The 24814-nt window shown below is 41.5% G+C and overlaps 2 protein-coding genes across 2 annotated transcripts in view; one reads left to right on the forward strand and one right to left on the reverse strand.

Annotated features, from left to right (window-relative positions):
- The window catches only part of Hgsnat (Heparan-alpha-glucosaminide N-acetyltransferase), an 84281-nt gene that overhangs the window by 31723 nt on the left and 27744 nt on the right, over positions 1–24814 (forward strand). Inside the window, exons 2-5 of the mRNA XM_019040691.2 lie at positions 3084–3282; positions 10426–10553; positions 12873–12991; positions 22479–22573. Of these exons, the coding sequence (XP_018896236.2) occupies positions 3136–3282; positions 10426–10553; positions 12873–12991; positions 22479–22573 (489 nt within the window). The 5' untranslated portion in view covers positions 3084–3135. The remainder of the gene's footprint in view (positions 1–3083; positions 3283–10425; positions 10554–12872; positions 12992–22478; positions 22574–24814) is intronic.
- On the reverse strand, positions 16494–21803 carry LOC109029962 (uncharacterized). The gene is made up of 2 exons (XM_019040690.2): positions 21174–21803; positions 16494–19419 (listed from the first exon to the last, which is right to left on the reverse strand). The coding sequence occupies exon 2, from the start codon at positions 18993–18995 to the stop codon at positions 16497–16499; it is 2499 nt and encodes an 832-aa protein (XP_018896235.2). The 5' UTR covers positions 18996–19419; positions 21174–21803; the 3' UTR covers positions 16494–16496.

Below are 24814 nucleotides of genomic sequence, written 5' to 3' on the forward strand. Positions count from 1 at the left end.
GGCAAGTGCATGCAAAACCTTAAAGTTGTCTCCTCTTCTTCTGTGTATATCATTATGACAGTGGAAAGCTTTGAGCTATGTTATAGATGTCTTGGAATGATAATTTCATTAATTAATAGCTATCCTTTAATACTTTGATTGTTACCAAACTGAATTTCTGATGCACCTTGTAAATTACAAGGGAAATATCAAAATTTCGTAATGAAATTTCTAATTTTCGTACCAAATTAAGAGCTCCCTCCCCTCCTCCCTTAGGAAGAAAACTGCTCGTTATGTCCTCTGCTGTGGTAGTCTACTGTCCATCACCCTCTGCATATTTCCATCAATCGGAAAAATATTATACTTGCTCACTTACGTTTAGTCCGAACTTACCATACAACTAGTATTGTTGCAAATAAATAGCTTGCCTTTATCCAAGAATCGCAAGCTTGTTTCCGTTCCCTGCCGGATTGACTTTGCTGAGTCCAATGCTGTCGAAACGAACATTTTTTTTCTACTTACTCATCAACAAATGAAAAGTCAGCGTTTTTACTTAAATTACGTGATTAGATTGTCTGGCATCGTCATGCACCACTCCATTAGATTCAGCACACTGGAAAAAAAAATACATCGGATCTAGAGTCCAGACTCTTAAAAACATCGACAAGAAAAAATACTCTTGATTCAATCAGATTTAAGCTTAAATCAGAACCAAGCCTCTTAATTTGAGCGGATTTCCTTTTGATTTAAGCATAAATCTGATTGAATCAAGAGTCTTATTTCCTGTCAATGTTTTCAAGAGTCTGGACTCTAGGTCCAATGTGTTTTTTTCCAGTGCAGGATCTCAACGTTTAAAACAAATTTTAGCGTCATCCGATAAAATTAATGGTCTATAAGCTCCAAAACTACCAAATTGGATGAAAAAAACCCGAAATTGTTGATAACTTTAATGGTTCGAATCAATCCAATCGGAGAAGAAAACGGTATGCACAAACAACGCATCAGCGTGTTTTTGATTCACCATTAACTCTACGGTGAGTTTGTGACGTCACGGTTTACGCGACGGTAAGAACCTGCTAGCGTTGGACGCATGACGACGACGCGGCGGCACAGCCAGGGACAAAAACCTTGACTCGGCTCCAAATCCGAATTGGCCGGAGTGAAAGTAACCCCGCAAGCAGGAGCGCGAGCGCGTCGCGACGCCGCGCCGCGCCGGCCGACGCGGGTCGGGTCTTGGGTCGGGATTTCATGCTTGATCAAGGCGCAGATATGCCGCGCCCGTGGCAGGTGCACGCCGCGCCGCAACGCGACGCGACGCCTTTGCGTTTTGCGCCACGGTTTTGTTTGTTTCTTGCATCTTGCGTTGCAATCAAGGTGACTTGATTACGCTCGCAACGAGCATGTATAATGGGCTAATTGCCGTTCCCCGACGCGACACCGGCCGACCCGCCGACCGACCACCCAAAACTCGCCCGCGTGCGAGCGCTCTAATCAACGGGGTTTTCGCGGGGGAACCTTTGAACCTCCCCAATTGAGTTTTGAGAATGGCGGGACTTGCAATCCGAGTTATCCCGTGATTTCGAGGGACATGCTACGGCTACTGTTTGTTATGGAATTTATTCCTTTGCTCATTAAGAGCTCTCAAAGTTGCGGTGGTAATGCCGGTTAGGGTATGTGATTACTGCCGAGTCCATCTACAGTCCGATTCTTCATGCACGATTAGGGCTGGACATACGATTGCGAAGTCGCAGATTCGCGTTCGTGTTCTATCTCTTCTTTCTCATTTTCTTACTTGAAGGGCTTGGAGAACAAGGCGCACAAGTGCAGTTTTTAAAAAAATTGAGATATTAATGGTTTCAAGTAAATGTAGTCTCAATGCATATTCAGTGAAAAATTCGCTCCCAAATTCCAATTTTTAAGCATCAAAAAGTCAGTTTGAACTTTCTTTCCGCCATGAAGATCCATGTACTTTCGAAGCTTCAAACACGTTTTTCTCGAAACAGTAAAACCTGCACTTGTGCGCCTTGTCCTCCAAGCCCCTCACTTGTTCATATTTTTTTCCAAAAAACTAGCCAACAGTTTCCCTTCATTTATACGATACAATCTCTTCACTTATCCAAAGATTAACTTATCAGTAAAGCCATTTTTCTATGCATGGTATCTACGTGCTCAATAAGCAGTACCTCAATGAACCACAATCTGCTCGCAGTGAGTAAGTGAGGAACTTTCTATAGGTGGAGTGGTGTCCTGAAGGTGACCCTTTTTTCGAAAGTATAAATGTAAAGTTTGCATTTAAGGCTGATGAAACTGTTGATTTGGCGCAGATGAATCAAATTCATAGGTTCTGAGAATGATTTTCACCCACCAATCTCTATCGATGATTTTCAGGCTGATTCTTGAAATTGTCAGACGAAGTTATAGACAAAGGAGACAAAGGGAAAATTGAGCAATCTTTAGGTTGAAACGGGTGGTTGGTATAGACTGAGGGGGAAAATGATGCACTAACAGGGTCTCTCCTGGGTTAGTCCTCGGTAACTTGACTTTTTCTAGCCGTGAATTTCCCACTTAAAGGATTACGCAAAGAGAACCAATATGCTATACGTTCTACCATGTTTATTTAAGCTATGAATTCATGCCGAAGCTAATCAAACCGCCAGGGTTCATCTTCAGGGCGAAAATGTATAAACAAAAACCAAACAAATACAAGACAAATTAACTACCAAGCACTCTTACTAAGCACTACATTGCAGACATTTCTCGCACTCAAAGGTGAGTGAAATCACCTGCGAGAGGATAGCAATCTGCCTCTATGAATCAATCTTCTTATGTTAAATGACCATGGACTGCTCTGCCCTCAGATATCTCCAATCACAGATCTACTCCCCTACAATCAACAGATATACAAACCCACTTACATGCGATGAACCCAATATTACTACCAAAATTGTGAAACTCTTCACCTCTCTTAATTTAAAAATCTAAATTTTCGTATAAACTCCCATTTCCAAAATTCTCTGTAAAGACGTTAATAGCCTGTGACGCTGAATGTCTCAAAATATACTAACTAACTAACTAACTAACTATGTTTTTGTTATGTGTTTCAGGGACCAGAGACTGATGGGTTAATCGGAGCCACGCGAAGCGGAAGAGCTGAAAATGTGGTTCGAGGACCCAGGGACTGAAGAGTTCAGGGGCTTGAACCTGAAAACGCTGGACGTTGACGAGGCCTACTTGAACATCACTCTCACACCAGATGCTCCTCAATCGCTGCACCTTTACTCTCTCACGAGCAACTGCCATCAGGTAAATAACCGACCAAGACTCCGGCTCGCTCCAGATCTGACATTCACTCCTTTTTCGTACAGTTCCAGTCTCGTCGATCCTCATCCAGGGATGTCGGGTCTCCGAAAGAAATTGCACGATTCCGTGTGGGAAAGACTAATAGAAAGCGACTCACACATAGGCTGCATTTGTCGATACCCAAGTAGCATTTTTCAATGGAAAAATTGCTGCATTTCAAAATTAAAATTAGATTTTTTTTCACGATTTTGCGGCAGCGATTTTATCGCCGAAAAATCCTATAGGATCCTATAGAATCCTATAGGATCCTCCTAGGATCCTGTTGATAATCCTATAGGATCATCAACATCTGAGCAATTGTCTTTGTAATTGTCGCGATTGCTTCTCTATAAAATTGCGTCCAACAAAATCGAAATTTGATCTCAATTAATCACTATGTTTTCTTCGATAATATTGCGATAAATAGTCGTCAATAAAATCAAGATTCTATTGAAAATTTATGCGATATAATCGAAATGTTTTATTTGATAATTTTTGCAACAAATCAACGTCGATAATCACTTATCGCGAACACTGATACTGGGGAAGGTGGGGGCGTAACGAAACCTCGCGTTAGGTTATTCTTGAGGAATTTCAAGGCTCGATTCTAAAAAAAAATTGGCAAATCCTTAGACGCGTCGCTACACTCGACAATTAAAAGTCGTGGGAATTGGTCGGATAGATATCCAGAACTCACTGATAGGTACAAAAAATCGCCTCTTTTTGAAATATATGTAGTTAAGGTTCAGAAATTTTGTGCATAAATAAATATGAATATTATTTTAGAAGGGGAAAAAAATAAAGATACATGGCGGCCAGGGACCCCCTCATTTCTCACTAAATCTGATCCAAAGTATACTTTAAAGTCAGAAAAACTTGCTAGGTAAAGTTTTCCACCGTTAGGCTGCTTCAATTATCAACTGCTTGGAGCTTTAGCAGTTACTTCTGAAGGGCTCGCATTTTAAATTCCTGACAATTTTATTTCAAAAAGTCCCAATAAATATGTCTCTCTCCACATCTTAAATTTTGACTAGAGCGTACATATCTGCGTTTTTCTCTCTCAAAAACAAACCCGAAAAATCACGTTTCGCAGCAACGTGGCGTGTAAATTTAAATTATGACCGCGATGCTTGACAAGAGTCAACAAAAAGAAATTTTCCACGAACTACACAATATTCTCCACGTGCAACAAAAAATTACACGGAAAAAGTTCCCGCTCCGGCAAGTCAGTTAGCGAATCACCGAGAGCGCTCGATAAGCCGACGAAATCTTGACCGGCCGTCGTGTATCCACCCGTCATCTGTCCTGCGAGCCAAGAACCACATAACCGCAATGTAAATACACCTTTCATTTGTGGTTTTTGATTAATGCAGATGATGGCGCCCTCTAGCTGGATAAAACCGCTTAACCTCGATGGAATCTTTACGTGTATCCGCTGTTTTCGTAGTGATGCGAGCGCGCTCTCTCCGACACCGGCAGCGCCGCGGAGGAAATAAATCGTGTGATAATTACCCGGACCGGTCTCATACGCTCTCATTAAATTACGACGATTACCGCTAAAGGTCATAAATTCATCATTCGTCAGTTTTCTGCGTTTTCGAGGATGTCGGGACCTTGTCGAGGCGGTTCGCAGGCGCCTCCCGCGAATTATCAGTCGCGCGTCGGTGAATGGTCGCAATTACTCCCGTACTCCTGTTCCACACCGCCGTGCTAGGGAAAAACGCCGTATAAGCCTTTAGGCGTTGCCAAATTTCCTTAGATATATCACGAATTTTCGGGAACTTTGAGAAAAATTTCCTTCCGATTTTTCAGAGAATTTCGTTCGTGATTTGATCCAAACAGTGTAAAAATTCCAAGGAAAGATATTGGTAACTTTCTTCAAAAATAATCATTTAACCGTAGGAAATTCGGCAACTCTCGAATGTTCATAGGGCGTTTTTCCTTCGCACGGCAGTACAGTGCTGAGGAAAAACGCCGTATGAGCATTCGAATGTTGCCGAATGTCTCCTTAGAGGATATACATTTTTGAGGAAAGTCGTGATATTTTCCCTTGAAATTTCCAGACACTTGAGATCGAACTACGAGCAAAATTGTCTGAAAAATTGGGAAAATAATACCTCCAATTTTCTCTGAAAATGCATGACGTGTCAAAAAAAATTGGCAACGTCTGTAGGCTCATACAACGTTTTTTCTTAGCATTGCTGCGCTCTGCCGTGCTTATGGGTAGATCGCAGTGCATTTGAAGACTGCCAAATTTACTCTGGTGGATCAGGAATTTTTTGGGAAGTTTTTAAACATTTTTCTTTCTATTTCTGGAAGAGTTTTATACGCAATTTCAGCTAAAATATATGCAAATTTCAAGAGAAAATATTTATAAATTTCCGCAAATTTCAAAAGCGTAACGGAGGAAAATTGGACAACAATTAACTGTTCATGCGGCGTTCCTCATTCGAATGGTAGTGTCCTGGAAGAAATAGAGGGGCAAATAATCACTTGTTCGAATGTTCGTGTTCCTTGCATTCTCATGATGATTGAGCTTTTCAGAGGGTGACTGATCCGAGTTATCTCAGGTCGTTTGGATTAAAACCCATATGGGAATTTAAATCCATTAAAAATGGATAATTAATCAAAAAAGGCATTGGATCACGTCATGGTCCTTCCTCTCTCCTTTGGCGTTTCATACTGGATGGGTAGATGAAGTAGCGAAACGCACTCTAGATCATTATTCCATCTCTAGGCTTGTGTTCATAGACACCCAAAAGGAGAACTTTAGGCTCTGTAAAGAGAAAATTCAACTTAAGCTTGTTTTCAAAGAGTCAAGAGAGTAGAAACTCAACACCTTGAGAAAACTCAAAATCGCCAATTTTGACATTTTCCCTGAATCCAGCTCTCCTGGAAGATTTTCTCCTGGAAGGTAAGGTCCCTCTTAACATATCGCGTAACAAATGGATCATTCTCAAATTACTGCGGGGAATCAATGCTGCCATGTGCTCGTAATGCAATCAATTGGACGTATTTCTGCCAAACGGAACTATGTGTATTAAGACATGAGCCCTGAATTCTACACTGAAAAAAAAAATATGCTGTTTTAGCACCTAGGATGTCAAAAATGTGCCTGGTGATCCCAAGATGCTGCATTTGCTGCCCCCGCAGTTAACTTTACATCCTATAAATGCAAATTCAACTCCGTGGGCAAAATCCTAGGTGCTAAAACAGCATACCATTTTTTTCAGTGTATACGAATATATGCATATCAGGGCTCACGTCATAATGCACATAGTTCCATTCGGCAGAAATACGTCCAATTCTCGGCGAGTTTTGGATCTCCAAATTTGTCTTCGGCGAGCTCCTCCCGGTAAAGTGGCCCTATTTAACCGCGCGTCACCTCCTCAAGTAGCACGATCATGTCACAGCCCCGGCTTTGTTTTCGGCTTTCACATTTCACGCGGAAACGGAGGAAGAGACATCTGCATCCATTGTGAAGCGTGGCGTATGGACGACCATGCGTTCGTCGGGCGCGGGCGAAGGATCAAGTTTTTCGGTTCAACTCCCGTGAAATGGAGGAGTTTCTCCTTCCGCAAACGAGTAGAAACCCGCGGATCGGTAAATTAAAACAACGCTCCGATCCCGCGCCGCCCCCCCCCCCCCCCCGCCCATGCCCCCCGGGGGCGGCCCGTGACCACTCATCCAAAGAGAATCGAACGAGAGGGAAATGAGTGCCGTCGCGATGCCGGATTTTGGAGCGTTGGTCGATTCTCGGATTCGTCTCTTGTTTTGTAACCTACTTTTCGTTTGGACAGATTTTCATTAATATTTTCTAAAATGCATACACTGGACAAAAAAAGAATCTTAAATTTGCCGCCGAGAAGTATTTCTTCTTAAATCAAGAATTTTGCTGGTTAATATAAGCTACTTTTTTGCTTAACCCAGCATTAATTTTCTTGAATCAAGAAAAGTCAGCTTAAAGCAGATAAAGAAAATTCTTGGCGGCAAATTCAAGAATTATTATGCTTGATCCACGCTACTTTTTTGTTCAGTGTACGCCAATCAAGGGGGGGGGGGGGCGTAAGCCCCTCCCGTTCGCCCGAAAAAAAGATGGACGATAAGAAAAGAAAGGAAGTCGGGAGGGCGCTTGTTTTTGGTAATTATTTATGACGAAATTGACTCAAACTGCACATTGCTTTTAAATTTTGTAAATTTTCCAGGGAAAGCCTCTTGGGCCCCTTCCGCCCAGCCCCCCTCCCCCCTCCGTGCTAAGTGTCTGGACCCACCTATGCGAAAATGTATTTAATGTTTTCAACAATTTACTGGAGAAAAGACTCTTGCATTGAGAGGCTTAAATTGGAGGCTTGGCTCTCAATTTAAGAAGAAATTCGATTGGATCAGGAGACTTCGAAGTCTTGGATCATTCCGACTTAAAATTTTGTTAATTTTTCCTTATTATCAACGGCGAAATTCACGGTGGGTTTTTTGACGGTATGCTTTAAGTCTTTCAAAACTAACCCTTGAGAACAAATTAGGTGACGTGAAATCCAGAAACTAATTTCGCTGGTTAGATGCGTCCATAAATGTGTAGTCGGATAAAACTATTAAGCCTTCCACCGCAAGGGGTTGGGCCATGGCGGCAGATTTAGGGAGCGGCAAATTTTACAATTATTTTAAATTTAAGTATAAAAAAAACTTCAGATTCAGAAAAAAATTACAAACGAGAAGAAGCGACAAAATCTCTCGTTTTCTGAGAGTATAGTGATTTCCAATTTTGTCGTCTTTCAGTGATACAAGAGACAGCACCTTTAATTAGTCGAGTTAAGAGACAGACCGAACACGCAATTTGGCCTGGAACGGGCGCGACTGAGAGAGAAATGATGACGAGGACTTGAGATGAAAAGGAGAAGCCCTCGGCGCGGCGGTCGGCATGTAACACATATTAGCGCCTACAAGACTGTACGGATACTTCACGCATCGCATCAAACACAGTGCGGTCACTGCGGTCAGCGTGAAACGGATAGCGCCTACAAGACTGTATGAATACTTCACGCATTGCGCCAAACTGCACAGTGCGGTCAGAGCGGCACGGCGGCGAAAGTTAGGATTATTAAACCACATTTATGTTTGTTCTGTCATAACTTTTTCGTTCATTTCTTATAAATGGAAGGCCTTGTCCACACAGAGATAGGTTTACGGAACTTACTTTCGCGCAAAGTTCGGTGAACTTTTGCTAGTAGTGTTAACAAGGCTTTCGCATAAAATGTGTCGAACGTGACTAAACGCGTCTTATGCACCCCTCCCTCTGTTGGTTTTTATTGATATTTCAAAACGAATGAGAAGGGGGCGGCAAAATAAAGATGGTCCATGGGTGGCAAGTAGGTTAATCCGGCCCTGGTGTAGTCGCGAGGTATCACGGACATATGAAGGCGATTTTATATCCTACATGCGCAAAGGCATGGCCCTGAAAGAGATGCTGAAGGGAGTTGAATAGCCTTGAGTCCAAGGCCGTCTCCATCCTGAAATTTTTTTGAAAAAGGGTAATTTTGTGCGATTTATAGGGATGTCTTATTTTCATCAATCCGCTTTGTGAACTAAGATCATTTCTGTTTACAGAAAACGCTTACCTTCCATGCCAGAATTTCAAAATCTCAAATCCTCCTTTCTTAGATTTTCTCCTCTCTCCTAGGTCGGTTGGCCAGAAATGCATTCTTTTTTTATGTGTATCGCTTTGAAGATATACTTTCACTTTGATGATGCCCATCAATGTTGATAAAATGTCAGGAATGCTGAGCAGGAGCAGAACTAGACACTAAGCCTTATCGAATTCGAGACAAACAACGCTTGATTGGAATAAGACTCATCAAGTATGATATCATCCAGCATACGTGCATCCAGTAGTGCGATAGATGTTGTTGATTTAGTTCTTAATAATGATTGGAAGTCATCTTGAATTACAAAAAATACGATTTTACAAAATACTATGCTCAGGGATGGAAGTAGATATTTATTTGAAGGAGCATGTACAACAGGATAGTCCACTCTGAGGCGCACAGAACCTTGTCCGCATAAAATGCACCGGAATAAATGCCGTGCCAAATTTTTCAAAAACCTAACAAAAATTCTCAGTAAATCTTTGAAAATACAAAAATTAGAGCCTTAAAAATAATGAAATCAATGAAACCTAAAAATCCGACCAAAATTCAGGAAAACCGGCCTAGTTACTGAAACTGCTCACATAATACATTTCAACATTTTGAAGATTTAGTCCATTTACAGCCATGCTAAACCGGGCTCCATGCGGTAACACGTCGATGTGCTGCGTTCTCGAAAAGATGCACCATCGCACAGTGAGAACAAAAAGAAATCGTGTGCGTCGCAAATTCTGGAGAGGTCGGGTATGACAAATTCACCCATTTAAGTATTTTGTCACATTTAAAATGTAAACAGATGATTCTTGAAAGGACATTTTAGGAGAAAAGTCCTTGTTTCATGCTCTTCTGTTTCGTATCAACAAAGTTATAAGTTTCTATGAATGGATCGCATCTAGCAAAAAGGAACCAGCGCGAACACTGTGTTTTAAAAATGTTGTTTCTTCACACGTATCTGAAAATTCTCCGAAAAGAGCAAATAGTTTTGGCATCCCACCAAGAAATTGTTAATTTTGAAGGAAATAACTGTGTAAATTGTAATACTGTGCATATACTAAGTATGTTTAAAAGAAAAGTAAAAGTTGCACCATTTTGAGAACACTGTAATCGCGCGGCTCCTTTTTGCTACATGCAATCCGAATGTGCCCTATCATGTCCGACTTCTCCAATTGACTTTTCCAGCTGTGCTTCACATCGGAACGGGAGAAAATCACCAAATTTCCTGAAGATTTGGCGGCCGTGATGTGAATCCGAGCGCCGCGTGGCGCGTGGGTGACAGTCCGGAATATTCAACAGGTCCGACCGCGACGGTATGGGGTGGGGGGGGGGGGGGTGCAGGGCAGGAGGGGACCAGGGGTCTAGCGGAGTGGACAAGCATGGGTTTCCGTTCGGAGCACTGATTGTGAATAACTGATTCTCTATTTCTAATTCCTCGGCTCTGATTTCGGATTCTTTTTTTGTCTCGTTTCAGTGTCCCTACTCGCTGGTGACGAGCATCGCTTTCTCCACGATTCTGACGGTCTCCGCCGCATGGCACACCAAGTGGCGCCTCTACGCGGACAAAAGCGCAACCTTGCACAAACCAGTGTCCGACTCCAGGTAAAAATCCGTCGCTTCATCTTTTATCTGATCCTAAAGAGTTATGATTGAGAAAAAAAAATGGGTTCGGCGACGCAATTTCATGTTTCCATATTAAAATAAAAATTAAATTTAACCATCGGCACGCGAAGGCTCATTTTCGAAAACGCAATTTCTTCGATTTTGTCTGTGACAATTTTTTCCGGTTTTCTTGAAAATGGACCTTCCAATTCTGTCGAGCTAAATTAAGGCGCCGTGTGAGCGCTCGAATGTTGCCAAATTTCCTCTCAGACATAATTAAATTTGGAAAAAAGTTCCAAATTTTTTTCCTTGAAATTTTCAGGCTGCTTAGATCAAATTATGAACTAAAGCCTCTGAAAAATCGGAAGAGAAATATTCGCAAATTTTCCTGAAAATTCAAGCTTTGTCGAAGGAAATATTGCAACGCCCAATGGATCATACGGCGTTCTTCCTTAGAAGAACGCCGTTCTTCGGCGTTCCTGGCAGTATTATTGAGATATGAAAGATGATTAACTCTCATGACAACGCTTTCGTCGACCGAAAATGGAGTATTTGGACCGAAATTGGACGCATCCAAACGAATGTAAGCTATCTACTTTTGAATATTTGAAAACTGACATTAGAGCAATAGCTTAGGGCTTGCAACGTTTGCTTTATGTATGTACCTCTGAAGTGTATTTGGTATACCCCCATTTTCAAAATTCTCTGGAAAGACGTTAATAGCCTATGATGCTGAATGTCTTAAAATATATTAACTAAGTAACTAAAAACAATAGTACGTTTAAGGACTAGGAAACAATCGAGAGCGCAGCTATGACAGCCAAAGACCAAGAAACATGAGCAAAAATAATACTGTTAAGAGCTAAGTTAAGTTGAAGTTGAAGATTTTACGGAGCAACATTAACCTGTTGATTATTTTTCTGAGCTAATTTTTATGTGAGACAACCGGAATACCCGCACGTATTTCTGATGAGATTCTTGTAACGGCAATGAAAATTCCACGTTGGAAAAATAAGAGTGCCGACTGTGTCAAATAAAAATACGATGAGAAAATTATATTCAAGATGTTTTACTGACGCTCCGTGCAATTTTCCTCCTGGCGAGGGCAGTATCACGCAAAATATAGGTTTGCAAGCGTGAAAACTTCGGAAATAGCCATCCATCTGCCACATGCCGACTGCCGTGGCGTGTCTTTCTACCAATTTGATCTCCGTTTGTGGTAGCTGGTAGCCCTTTTACATGTCTCAACGAAATTCCAAAAATACGTCTACGATTAAGTGCGTCCAATTAGACACGTGCAAAAAAAGTATAATTTTCATCATTTTCGGTTCAAGAAATGAACGTATTTCTGCCGAACGAAACTATGCGCATTACGACGTGAGCCCTGTTATGTATATATTTTTATGGGTCTCAGGGCTCATGTCTTAATACACATAGTTCCGTTCGGCAGAAATACGTCCAAATTTTAAATTGCCCACAAAAAATTGATGCGATTCCTCGACTCTTAGAACTCGGTGACAAATGTCTAATACTCACGGAAAAAACGGATTGCTGATTTAACAATAAAATTATTAGGAAATATTTCCGACATATTTCAAATGTACATTTTAAAATAGTGGAAAGCCAATTTAAACACTTGGGAACTTGGGTGGTTAAATTAGCATTTTTACTTGTAAAATCTACATTGAAACATGTCGGGCACTATTTTCAAGTACAAAATTCTTAAATCAGCAATTCGACAGCGTAAGTCCGCAATCGCATATTTCGTTTGCGGTGTCTGAAAATCTCCGCCTCTGTGTTATTTTTTAGAGGAGAACAAATTGACATCATTCCTAGAAGTTTTTGCAGAATTTTTTTCCCACAGAGAGGGAAAATCACGACAGTTTTAAAGAATTGCCGCTGAGTAGTTTTCCGTTTGAAAAATTAAGTATATGACAGGAAGTCTGCGACGCACAGTAAAACGAGTCAAGCAGAGAGGTCGGACATGAAATTTTTGACTAAAACTGCAAATTTTTGTGTTTATATCGTCACATTTCAAACTTTAAGGGGTGTTTTTTGAAGAAAAGCTCCTAAATAAACCAATGGAACCACTTTTAGAACTTCAAAGTTTTGTATAAACGGAGTTATGAGCGTTTAAAGTTTCCAAATTTTGTCCGACCTCTCCTTTTGACTCGATCCACTGTGCGACGTCGCAAACCAAGTTATATGATTGCCGACTTACACCGTCGAATTTCATTTTTCCCGTGCTCATGAATTTGAAATCGCCATTCTCCCTCATCGATCACGGCCCCTCGCCTCAACTTCACTTTCGGCTTGCAGGTTGCTGCACTGCGAGTTCTCATCTCCGGATTTGGGCGAGTTCGGCGTCTACGACGTCCTGGTGACCGAGGACAGATGTCACGTCCACACGGCCAAGACCCCCGTCAACATTTACGCACGTAAGTATACTGACCTAGAACCACTCGCCTCCCTCCTTCCTCCGGGTTCCGTATCCCTCCCCCGCACGGATGAGCCGCGGTGCGGCGTCATCGTCTTGATCCTCAACCCAGTAGCCCGATTTATTGCCCTCGGTGCGAGCCGCGTTCCCGAAACCGCGTAACTAGCAAGGGAACGGTGGATGGGATAAGTGGTTTCGGCGGCTCGGATAAAAAGCCGAGCAACAGCTGCCAAGCGTCTGCGGGAAGAAGGTTAACGGCGATAAACCGATGCTCTGCCGTGATAGCTGAGAGAGCAGTAAGTGCATGCTGGGATGAGCCCTAAGACACATAAAAACATGTACTAAGCATGGCTCATACAGAAATGCACTTACTGCTCACTTCGCTATCACAGGAGTGCCTTCTCTCGTGAAACCTTGGTTTTCGTACTCTGTTCTATATTGAGGTGAATCTACATCGGAGGCAAACAAGCATAGATTCGAGACATTGGACAAATTTTACTAAAGTACTCGTTTCAGCTTAAATTTGTTTAAAGTCATTTTTGCATCAGATTAGTCGAATCGAACACATTTCCAAGTCTTCCTCTGGAAAAAATCGGTGCAATTTCAAAAAAGTAACTAAATGACATGTAGCTTTCCAACCCTTGACTCAGATCCAGAAATAACAATTACCGCAAGAAAAAATTCAAAGAAGAAACCTCGTAAATACATTTTGATAATCTGCCATGCTGAGGAACGACACCTACGAATATTCGAATTTTGCCAAATGCACTGTTAGAAAACACTAATTCTTGAGAAAAATTATGAATATTCTTCATTGAAATTTTCCGATACTTAAGATCAAATTACGAAAAAAATTATCCAAAAATTTGGAAAAAAATTCTAACAAATTTTCCCAATGATTGGTGGTTTGCCAAAAGTAGTTCAGCAACGCCTGAGGGCTTATACGGTGTTTTTCCTTGGTATGACAGTAATCCAACCTAAATTATGACAGGAAATCCAGCGGAATTAATAAATCCCAAGAGCAACAGCGGCACCCTCAGATTTCCGTAAATTTTAAAATGAAAAACTTCCCGGGAACATTTTTTTTTTCGTTTTTATTTTAAACCTCGTATACATAAAAAATCATAATGAACTCGATGATATTAATGCTCCTACCATGAGCAAATCAAAACGAATAACTTGGAAGTTTGGTTACAACTGGCACAAGCCCAAACACGCACTCGACCACTACGCCTTGCCCCGCACTACCTCCAGGTCACTGATGACCTCCTCGATAATTCGACTCATCAATGTCTTGCACGACTTGCAATGACGGATATGATCGTAAACGCCGTACACCCGTTCAAAAAACTCCATCACGATATCCGCATTGACTGCCACCACATTCTCTCCATCACTGCGGAACCGTCGTGATATCTTCGACTCAACCGAGCAGTCCGATAATTCCGATTGCTTGCGCCTGCTATTATGCCCGGTGAACAAGCTTCGTCGCAGCTTTTCGTCCCTCCGTCTATCCCGGCACAACGGTCGGAAACACTCGGGCTCCGGTCGCTCAGTCGGTCTTTGGCGACGAGGGCACTTGCAGTCCTCCTTCAGGGAGTCGCGTAGGAGGGTCAGTTGCTTTTCCAGACTTTCGTGGCCTCGGATCGGCACGGCCTTGATATCGGAACAAGAGTATTTCCTGTCGTGAGACTCCCATGAGCTGACGGAGTCGCCAGGCACTTTCATTCTGGAACTCATTACCGTTTGGTCCGACTTCTTACACCCTCTGCCTCGGGTATTTCCCTCGCGGCTGCTTGAAATACTACAGCAACGGTCCGCACCAGCCCTGACTCGCGCGCACTTTTCGTTCCTCCTGGAGAATATCTCACTCGCCGACCTCCGAATCTCCTTGACGAAAGTCTCGCATCTTCTCAGCTTCGTCTCTGGCGGGGACTCGAACTCGATGGTCCTGAAATCACTGTCGCAAGAATCAAATAAAGCTATAGTAGGAGGTTTTTTGCCCCATCCTCCAGCTCCAGCGTTTTCTTCCAGGGGTTTCTCTGCCGCTAGCTTGTTTCTGTTCAACTCGTGGGTTGAGTGATTTTCGGGCGCAGAGCCACTTCTGCCCCTCACCCTAGCGCTTCCAACTACCGCAGATGCTCTACGATTAGCCGATACTGTTTTACTCCGTTCGATCTCCGCGCACGATTGATTGAACGCGCATTCGACCTCGATATGGTAGGCCAGATCGGACTCAGCGGTAGGGATATCGTAGAAGATCTCCGACCCTGTAGAGAGGTAGGAGGTGGACCTAGAATTCACTTTGTTAGGTGACAGTACTTTTCTCAGACTACTAAACCAAGGTTTTGTCGACGACGTGACGTCAACTTTAGAATCGAGTTGGGTGTATTCCGTGGTGCGTTGTTCCACCTCCGAGGAATCGCTGTTCAAAAGGTCCTGATCGTCCGTTGTCTGAGATGTTTGGTTCTTAAAAATTGAACCGGGGCCATACGAGGACATCTTGTCGACAAAAGTCTCGTCTACGGTCTTCAAAACTGTTACGAAGCTGTTCCGACAACGGGGAGATGACTGAGATTGCAGCTCTTCCGATCGTCGTTTGCAGTTGAGGATCTTCTCACAGCTGTCCATAAGGTCAAATGCCGACTTGATGAGGCGCTCATGGCTCTCTGATTCAATTGGAGGTGAGGCTGATTCTTCCGAGCTGGCTATGGGTTTTGGATGCTTTTCAAGTCTTGACGATTTCGGAGATGTGTTGGTCGATTTGTTTAATGCTGGCTCTAAAGCAAGAACACTTGTCGTTGCCTCTTCGTCGAGGAGAGATTTGGTACTAGCGGAAATTAAGCGCTCATCAATTGAATTTTCTGAGTATTTCTTGGAATTTTCATCGAAAAGACTGTGGCTTGAAGTAGGAAGGACATTTTCAGTGACTTGAGATGACATCTTTACATCTTCTTGCTTTTGCATACTGATGAACTTAGGTTGAGGTTGCTTGAAATTAATCGGTCCGGTATGTAAACTGTTACCATGGTGTTTCTTATTAACGACGCTTGAGTTTTCAATGTCCCTTTCTCTGTTACAGTTCCGAGTAAACTGTTTACTGATTAATTGAGTTCCAATGCTACGATTTTGCTGACCATTTTTCCCTGTGCTTTGTAAGCTCTGATCCTCAGTGATCTCCCTTCTGCTTTGAGGAAAATTATTATCAGGTTTTTGAATTCTGGCACAATCACTTACTGCTAATTCTGTCACATTCTGAATGATAATCAGTTCTGAGGAATTCATTTTCATTTCCTCCTCGACCATTTTCTCAGTTTCTGCGTTTGTATGGGTTCGTGTGATTTCGTTTTTAATGAGTGAGGGGACTCTTGATGATTTCGGCCGAAGTTTATGAATCAACATACCTGAGTCAGACTCCTTCACTTTTCCATCAAACCTACCCTTCAACGTGAGGTTTGAAAGGTTCCGTTTTGTGGTGAGTGACTTTACCTCTGCAGGCGTCATCTCTACGTCAACATCTGACGTTTTGTACCTCCCCGACAGTTGTCCAAGTAATCTAATTTTGGTTGACAATCGCCCTTGTCCATATGGTAGCCTTTTGAGTTTGATGAAGCGAGAACTTTCAGCATTGATGGGATCTCAAAGCATGATGTATTTACCTCGTCTTGTATTAATTGCTTCCAATTGCTTTTCGTAAATACAAGGTGGTGCAAAGGCTTTGCATCAGAAATATCAGGTAAGGTAGCTGGGAAGGAAAATTCGCTTGAACTGGGAGTTTTAGGCACCTTATCCGGCTCAATCTTTGAGTAAAAAACACTGCTAACTGGAAGTGTATCACCCGGAGTGAATTTTTTCGGCATTATAAAAGACTTACAACCAATTTTTTCACAGGTGAAGTTTGCGCTACTAGTATAAACAGATACACTAGAGGAGCTCTTTGGATCTCGGTCTGCTGATTTTGGATGTAAAATTTGATTGGACTCGCTTAGGAATTCGATAGCTTTTAACACTCGGTCCTCTGAGGAATTATCTTCCAAATTTTTTTCAGGTCGTTGAGCGTCCTTCATTCGCCCGTCGTTGCTTTCAAAATCTGACAAAAATCTTTCAATATTGACAATTCTCTGTCCAAGTGACTTGATCGAATCGTTAAAGTCCATTTCCGTTTCTGAAGTATTTATGCCACTCGCGCTCGGATTTTGTGAAATAACAGAGGTGTTCTCCTCAGGAGACATCGCTTCGACCCTCGAACTATTAGAGTCCATTGACTTCTTCAACCTAATTTTGTCAAAGCTTGATCCGGAGACTTTTTTGCTGATTGATGACTTGGCCGCTAACTGGAGGCAGATATTTGAAATGCGTGTTTTGCAAACTGTATCTCCACGGATGACTAAAAATGCATTTTTGTTACAGTTGGCGTTCGAGTATATCGGAGTTCTTTCACAATTGTCACACGAATTTTCGTTTTTAGTTCTTTCGCTGATCTCTTGCCATAACCTCTGCGGATTTACAGAGGGTTCTTCTGAATGTCTACCATTGTTGGAACTTCCATTGATATGTGAAGAATCATCCCCTCCAGAAGACAGCCGAGATTTGAATTCCTCGATCATGTCGTCCGAGAAACTGGCCACCGTTGAGTCATTTCCTCCGTTCATATTAAGGAGCATCGCGTTAAACGATTCATCTGAAATAATCTCCGACGTTTCTTTCATTTTTTGCTCGTATTTTTTCAAAACTACCCTTTTCACTACCTCCTCTAACATGAGGTCCATCAGAGTTCCTGAATTATTGCTCGTTATGGTTTTTCCTGAGATGCTTCCGGCAGAAAAATATTCGTCACTCGCCTCCTTCGTCGACTCCCTCAGGATAACCTCCCCCTCTTCCTTCAGTGGAGCTATAATAGATCGAAGCATTTTTATGATCCGCAGTATGTGTGCAAATTCCGTCGACAAGAAGTTATTGAGACTCGAATCAAGAAGGCATTCTCTTAAAGAGCATTTTGAGATGTCTTCATTTAGTATGGGTGATTCTTTTAAAGTATCTCTGGGGGGAACATTAACGTCATGCTTTGCTGAAGTTGAGGGAAAGCACTGCCTATTGACCATCTTCACGTCGCTGTCCAATCCATTCTCAATGTCAAAAGACTCGGATTTCTTAACGCTCTCGGGCACTGAGTGTAAAATTTCAGAAGATTTAAACTGGAAAATGTCCTCGATAGGTGCGTCTTTCAACGACCCCGTCAGAAGCATTTCCGTTGCTTTTTCTAGGCTCTCCTTGTGCCCAAACTTCATCAGCTCTACATCTGCCTGTGACAAATTTACTATCGGTTTTCGGCACATGCATTCTTCGTTGCACAATACTTTGTGCAAGATCATCCTCGCCTCGAGCAAGTACACGCTATTGACCTTACAAAGCATACTCAGACGAGAGCGCACTTCATATTTGAATGCATCATCTTGAAATGACCCTAAATCGTTGCCTCCAACCTCACGCACGGTCTCACTTGTAGTGGACTGCGTGTTGTCCGAATCGCAGCAGTCATTGGTCTTGTTCTGCCCCTCTGAAAAAGCACTAAACGAACGGTCACTAGTGTTTGAGATAGAGCTACTTTCATCTTCCGAGGACAGACAACCGATGTCTACATAAGACGAACTTGTAGCGTGAACTGGAATATCTAGCGATTCCTGGTTTTCAGACGTCGATAGAAACTGATCAAGCTCTGCTTCAAAATGACTCGATTTGATCGTATTTTCCTGATCTTCCTGCGTCGCTCGCCATAGTGCTGATAAAGAACTGACGTTGGTATTAGCACTGGTCAGTGAGTCAAACATTTTACTACGGACCGCGATTGCGTCCGCGCTGACACATCTGTTGCTGTTGGTGAGCTGGAACGAGTTATCGATATCTTGCAGACTAGCGCAAAGGTGGGCTAATATGTGACGATAGAGGTGCTGATCTGTAGATGTTTCTCGCTGGATCCTAGCAATGGTGCTATGTATCTCCTGCATGGGGAAAGTACCTCCATAGAACCATGGTTATCAGTGATGGCCAAGGCTTCCTGGATCTGCATGATTGTTTTCAGATCATTTTTTAGGCCTTTCAACTCGAAGTCAAGTTCTCTGACAGACGGGTGATTTTCAGATTCTTGGTTGACGGAACGGGGGGAATTGTTCAGGATCGAGTCGACAGTCTTCATGCGGGGAAGGATCTGCGCATCAAACCGTGGTCGGTCACAAAGGGCGAGCAGCACAGGTTCGATGACATTTCTTATGATGACTTTGCAGTAGGTGTAAACATGACTTTCCACCTCGGCGATGAGCTCAGGGCTTGGCACCGAGGCTGTTAAAACTGAGTTCCCCTGGGTTTTGGTCATGTTTTGTTCAGTCAAGTTCAGACTATCTAGTTATTGAGAAGCATTGGTGCAAATTCGATCTGAAAGCAAAACAAATTCTGTAAATCTATGAGTTCATTCCATTAGAAACCTACGCTGAAAAAAAAATCCGGCCTTGGGAGCCGCAATTACGGGCTATATAGACATGCTGTCCGTTCCGGGCTTAAAGGCCGAAAATTCCGGCTGCTGGAGCCGTAGCTTCGGCCTCTGAACCCAGAGCAATCAAAGCTACGCCTCTAGCAGCCGGAATTTTCGGCCCTTGAGCCCGGAACGGACGGTATGTCTATATAGCCCGTAATTGCGGCTCCCGCGGCCGGAGTTTTATTTTTTCAGTGTGAAGTAACCATCTCATTGGATTATCATTATAGAAATAGTTTCGAAGTTCAATGAATCCTAGTAGTAGTAGTTGAATATTCACGGTGTCTCTGAGTTAGTGTGCCAGACTTCGGGGATCGATTTTTAGGGTCGAAGTATTACTTTTTTCGTCCATAAATTTTTTCTAAAAACGCTTTTTTTATTCTCCCACGGCACACCCATCAAAATTGGAGATTTCCCCCAAATTTTTCATAACTCTGTCTCAAAGCGTCACAATGAAAATTGAGTTCCTTGGATAACTTTTAGCTTAATTTTCATTTTTTATGGTTTCAAATCCCTAAAATTTCGTGAAAAGACGGTAGGCAATATCTGTAGGTACATTAAAAGTGTCTGTAATTTTTGAATCGATGAAATTTTTTCAATTATAATCGCACCACGTGAAAGCAAGCTAACATTTGATGACAGACGGTTATTACGTTTATTATTACGTTTTACCAACAATGTATAGAAAAGCTCTTCTACTGCTAGCTATCTGTTACTTGGGATGGGCGAAAACATATGATTTTCCTTCAATTTTGTACGATACCACATACCCACTCCGGAGTTCAAATAGTTGCTCGCTTCATTTCTGCTAGTTAAAAGTGACGAATTGCAAGAATTCAATCTCGCTTTCACGAAAACTATGGAATGTAACCATCGGTTTCCTTTTATAAGATTTATCAATGTTGTGAAAAAACAAAATGAAAAGCATTAGCGATGATCTAAAATTTTGCAAGTATGACTCGTGTGTTTCGGTGAACTATGATAGAAACAGAAAGCAGGTAGAAAATGTCGAAGCGATGTTCTAGTTTTGCTCCACTGTCAGTACCGCATCTGCAGGCGCAATGTGACCGAGCCGTCATCACAGTATAGAACGCCTTCAATCTAGCAAGCGGCAATGTGGACATCCCCCGTGGTTAAATAGTTGTATCAAGAGCGCCTTCCACGATCGGAGTCAAATATTGATGAAATGCTCGCGAAAATCCCGCTTCTCTTCCGATTGCAACGTTGCACGCCGTCTTTATGTTTCATTTTGGTTTATTTAATTTATTTTTGAAGCCCAACAACAGCTTCTCTCAAAATTTTCCGAGAATTTGCCTAAATCATTTCAAAAGAGAAGATAAAAATAACAAAAAGTAACCCCAGGCAACGTGAAAATATTTTTATACTTCGAAATTTTATCTTTGATGGAACTGGGTCTCAGCATCATAAAAACTTCACAATGTAGAATCACATCGAAATAAACTTTACTAGTATTGTGTCAGGTTAAGTATTCCCTGTTAATTGTTTTTTTTTTTTTACATTAATCCTCACAATTGCCAATCGTTGTTCTAAAAAATCACTAACTTTCCTTTTTTTCTCAAGCTAAAAGGACGGTATTTTTCTAAATTCATCACAATTTTTAAGCAATCTGTAGCAAAACAAAATAACAATGATTTACCTTTTCAAATATATGTGGAAAAAAAAAATTAGGTTTGTTCCGGAGAAAAAAACATTGTAATAATGGGACGAATCAGCAACAAGGCTTAGATCAAGGTGGTCGAGTTGTGAGAGTGGTGGAAACTTCTGTCACCATGGATTCCTAAGATAGGACACGATGGACACTATAATTTGCAACGCAAAACTCATAAATTTGGAGAGAAAATTTTTGGAGCCACTGACATGACTGGATTTCAGTTTAATTGAATTGCGCGCACAAATAATTTATCAACATTTAAGTAATTGGGTGTATGTTAAAGTAAAAACGAGGATTTTGAATGGATTTCGGGGTGCAATTCCTCGTAATGAAGTTGTTCAATGTTTCCGAATTTTTATCCTTCTCGACGCGCCCCTTAACCTTTAAATCTGATAACCTCAAAAATTGCTGAAGATTTTTTCATTTAGTTTTGGGTGCATTCAATATTTGTTTTTAAAACCTATAATTTATTCCGTTCTGTGCGTATCTGACTAACTATTAAACCTATGACTTAATGACTTTTTCTGTTTTTCTTTTTTAATTACATGCGCCACAACTTGAAAATTTCCGCGGGAATTTTTAATAGAAGTTTTTCCTTTTATCAAGCCAATATCTCAACTAATGGCGCTTGCCTCTCTGATTTTTGTTTTTGCTGTTCGTTGAAAACTATAAAATACAAGCATGTGAATAGACTTTTCGCTAAATCAAACTTATCTCAGTTTTGGAAATATCAAGGGCAAAAGTATTGGAAGATTCTAAAACTTTTACTAAATCGTATCTCATAATTATTCTTTTCGTCCACCCCACCCCTTCCTCCCCTCCTTTTCTCCGCCTGTTTTACGAGTCCGTCCGAGCTCTTAGAAATACTTATCTATAAAGAGATGAAAATATGATGCAACTTTCTTCAAAATAATTGAGATAATATAACGAATCCTGCAGAACTTAAACAATTTCTTCGTTAAGATTTTTGGACATAATATTTTTTATCGAACTCACATGCGTCGAAGTTCATATCATTGCTCAGAATGGTAGTGCTCAGCAGTTTTGTGGAAAAGGGCATATCCACTAAAATTTTAAAAGGACTTTATTTCTTGCCCAATTCCTACGACCCTGTTTGTGCGATTGTGATCTCATTACGGAACGAATGTAGAACACCGGTTAATGTTTCGAACAGAAACATGAAAAATTGTTGGATAATAATGTTTCTTAAAACTATGTTTTTGGCGATGAAGCTCTTCTTCAAGTTACCTATTCAATTAATATGTAATTTTATGTTATTTTTCTTTTCAGCTCTGATACTAGCTGTCCTCGCAATTTTAGCGCTTTTGACGGGGTACATTATTTTGGAAAACTTCTTGGAATCACGGAAAAAAGTCATCGATGAGGTAGGATTTTCGTATTTTTTTCTCAAACATTTCTACATAGCGAGTACACGAGCCCTCCTAAGCAAACCCTTTTTTGATAATTCAAATATTACAAAACCTCACTAATAACATATTCACTTTCCGAGGAAAGTTTTAAATCAATTTCCTCGAAATTTCCAAAATCTTTAGGTCAAAATGTGAATACAACGCTCTAAAAAAATTCGAAGAAAATTGTCTCGAGCTTTCCAGAAAATGCATTTTTTTTTTCAAAGTTTGGCAGCCTTTGAATGTTAATATTTCGTATCTACATGGCAGCGTTGATCTTGATTCCTGACAGCGTGTATCCAAAATTGGCTCAAAGAGCAGCAAAACCACCGTACGTGTCAATGCACATCCATAATTCGTCGTCTCTCTGACGTTAGGGCGTATCTCAATTTCCTTATGAGCTCTGTTTTATATTTAAAGCCATGCTCTCTGGGGCCCATGCGGAAATCGAGATGCGCCCCTACGCCAGATGAGCGACGAATTTCTCGCACCCGATTGGTACCCATTATGCATCTGAAGCGACTTGATCCCGTCAAAAAGTGTGAGCTTTGAGGGATTGATCCTCGCTATCCGAGTCAAAGTTTATCGATATGCGGGTGTAAGATCAAAACGTACCTTTGAGGTGAGCCTTTTAGTCCATGCACATGACTCTATCTCTCCAGCGGACTGATTATTGAAAGTGATGGACAAAGCTATAGACAAAGAAGACATAGGGAGGGAGTATGGAGCGATCCTATTGGTTGAAATGGGTGGTTCCTATAGACAAAGGGAGAAAATGATAGACTAACTGTCGGGTCTCTCGTGGGTTGCCGTTAGTAAGTCTATGACCTACCTCCTTTGTCCATTGCATCCATCCGCTTCCACCAATAAGATCTCTCCATATCTCTTTTGTCTCCTTTGTCTATAGCTTTGTCTATCAATTTCAATAATCGGCCCGCAGAGCTCACATACAAAGGTAGTTACGTTATTCTGTTGGCAAAATACCAAATTGTGATGATCCGCGAATTTGTCACTCGATGTGCTCCCGACTAAACGCTCATTCTCTTTAAATGTACAAGAAGTGCCAGGAACGAAATGGAAAGCCGCTCTGCAGCCGTAAGTTTAATCTGCAATGCGAGTTGAAACGGTGCCTTTCGACGGCGGGATGTGTTTAGGATCCTGTAGAGAGGGCTGAAAGGCATCGGTGGATTCAACAACTTGGCAACATTGTTTTTCACCATTTAAACCCATGTAAATGTATCGATACATTGAGGGGCCAGGTGCTCCGATAAGAATCGATTATTTAACATAGTTTAAATTGAGGAAACCGCGTGTTGCCAAATGGCTGGATCCGCTCTGTGAAAGGGAGGCTGGGAGCGTTTTGCGTAGGATTCGAAGGAACATCACAATCAAAAGGTAAAAGTTGCGTAGAGTCAGCCCGGGAGTAAAAATGATTTTTCTGACCGTTCACTGATGAATAGACCTTAGTCAACTGGAGTGGGATTCTCCGAGGCTATAGTGTACATCGTTAAAATGTCGTTTTTCTCACGGCAGAACGTAACTACATTTCAATGTTGCCAGATTTTTTCGCGCAAATTTCAGTTTTACAAATATAATTTCGAGAATTTCTAACTGAATTTCACTGACTTTTCTTCTAATCCCTCGCAAGAATCAGACAAATTTTTGACACGAATCATGTAGGTTTACTCTCGTAAAAAATCGAAATGTTTGAGTGAATTTTGCAACCTTGGAACTGAGTTTCGTTCCTTCGTCCGAAAAATGAAAAAAGGACAACTGTTCACGGAACACAGCGGTTTTTGTCACAGTTGGTAAAAAAAATTGGATCCAGAAAATTCCGCGGAAAATTCTCTCGAGTCCTCCGAAAAATATGTATTGCAAGTTATTTAAATCAGTTTTCTGCCAATTAAATAAGAAATACTTCATTATAACTCAACAATGATGGATTCAAATTTTTAATTTTACTCCCTTAAATCCACGTTTTTTGAACTTCAAACTGAGATTTCCACACTTCAAACGATCGCAGTTTTCATCCGACTTGAAATTCTCAGTATCCTTCATCCCATAAAGTTTGTAAACAACTTCTTAGTTACGTTCTGGCGTCGATGACGCATTTAAAATATTTCGTGGAATAAGGTCCTTTTCCACGTGGACAATTAAATATTATTCGCAAGCTACAGGTTTCGTATTTTGGAGGTCCGCAATTGATGTAAATCAAAG

Source organism: Bemisia tabaci, chromosome 3 (assembly GCF_918797505.1).
Source record: "Bemisia tabaci chromosome 3, PGI_BMITA_v3".
Classification (NCBI taxonomy): Eukaryota; Metazoa; Arthropoda; class Insecta; order Hemiptera; family Aleyrodidae; genus Bemisia; species Bemisia tabaci.

What these genes read in the sequence shown, in the direction of transcription:
- LOC109029962 (XM_019040690.2), bottom strand. Translation starts at nt 18,995, where the DNA reads ATGCAGGAGATACATAGCACCATTGCTAGGATCCAGCGAGAAACATCT.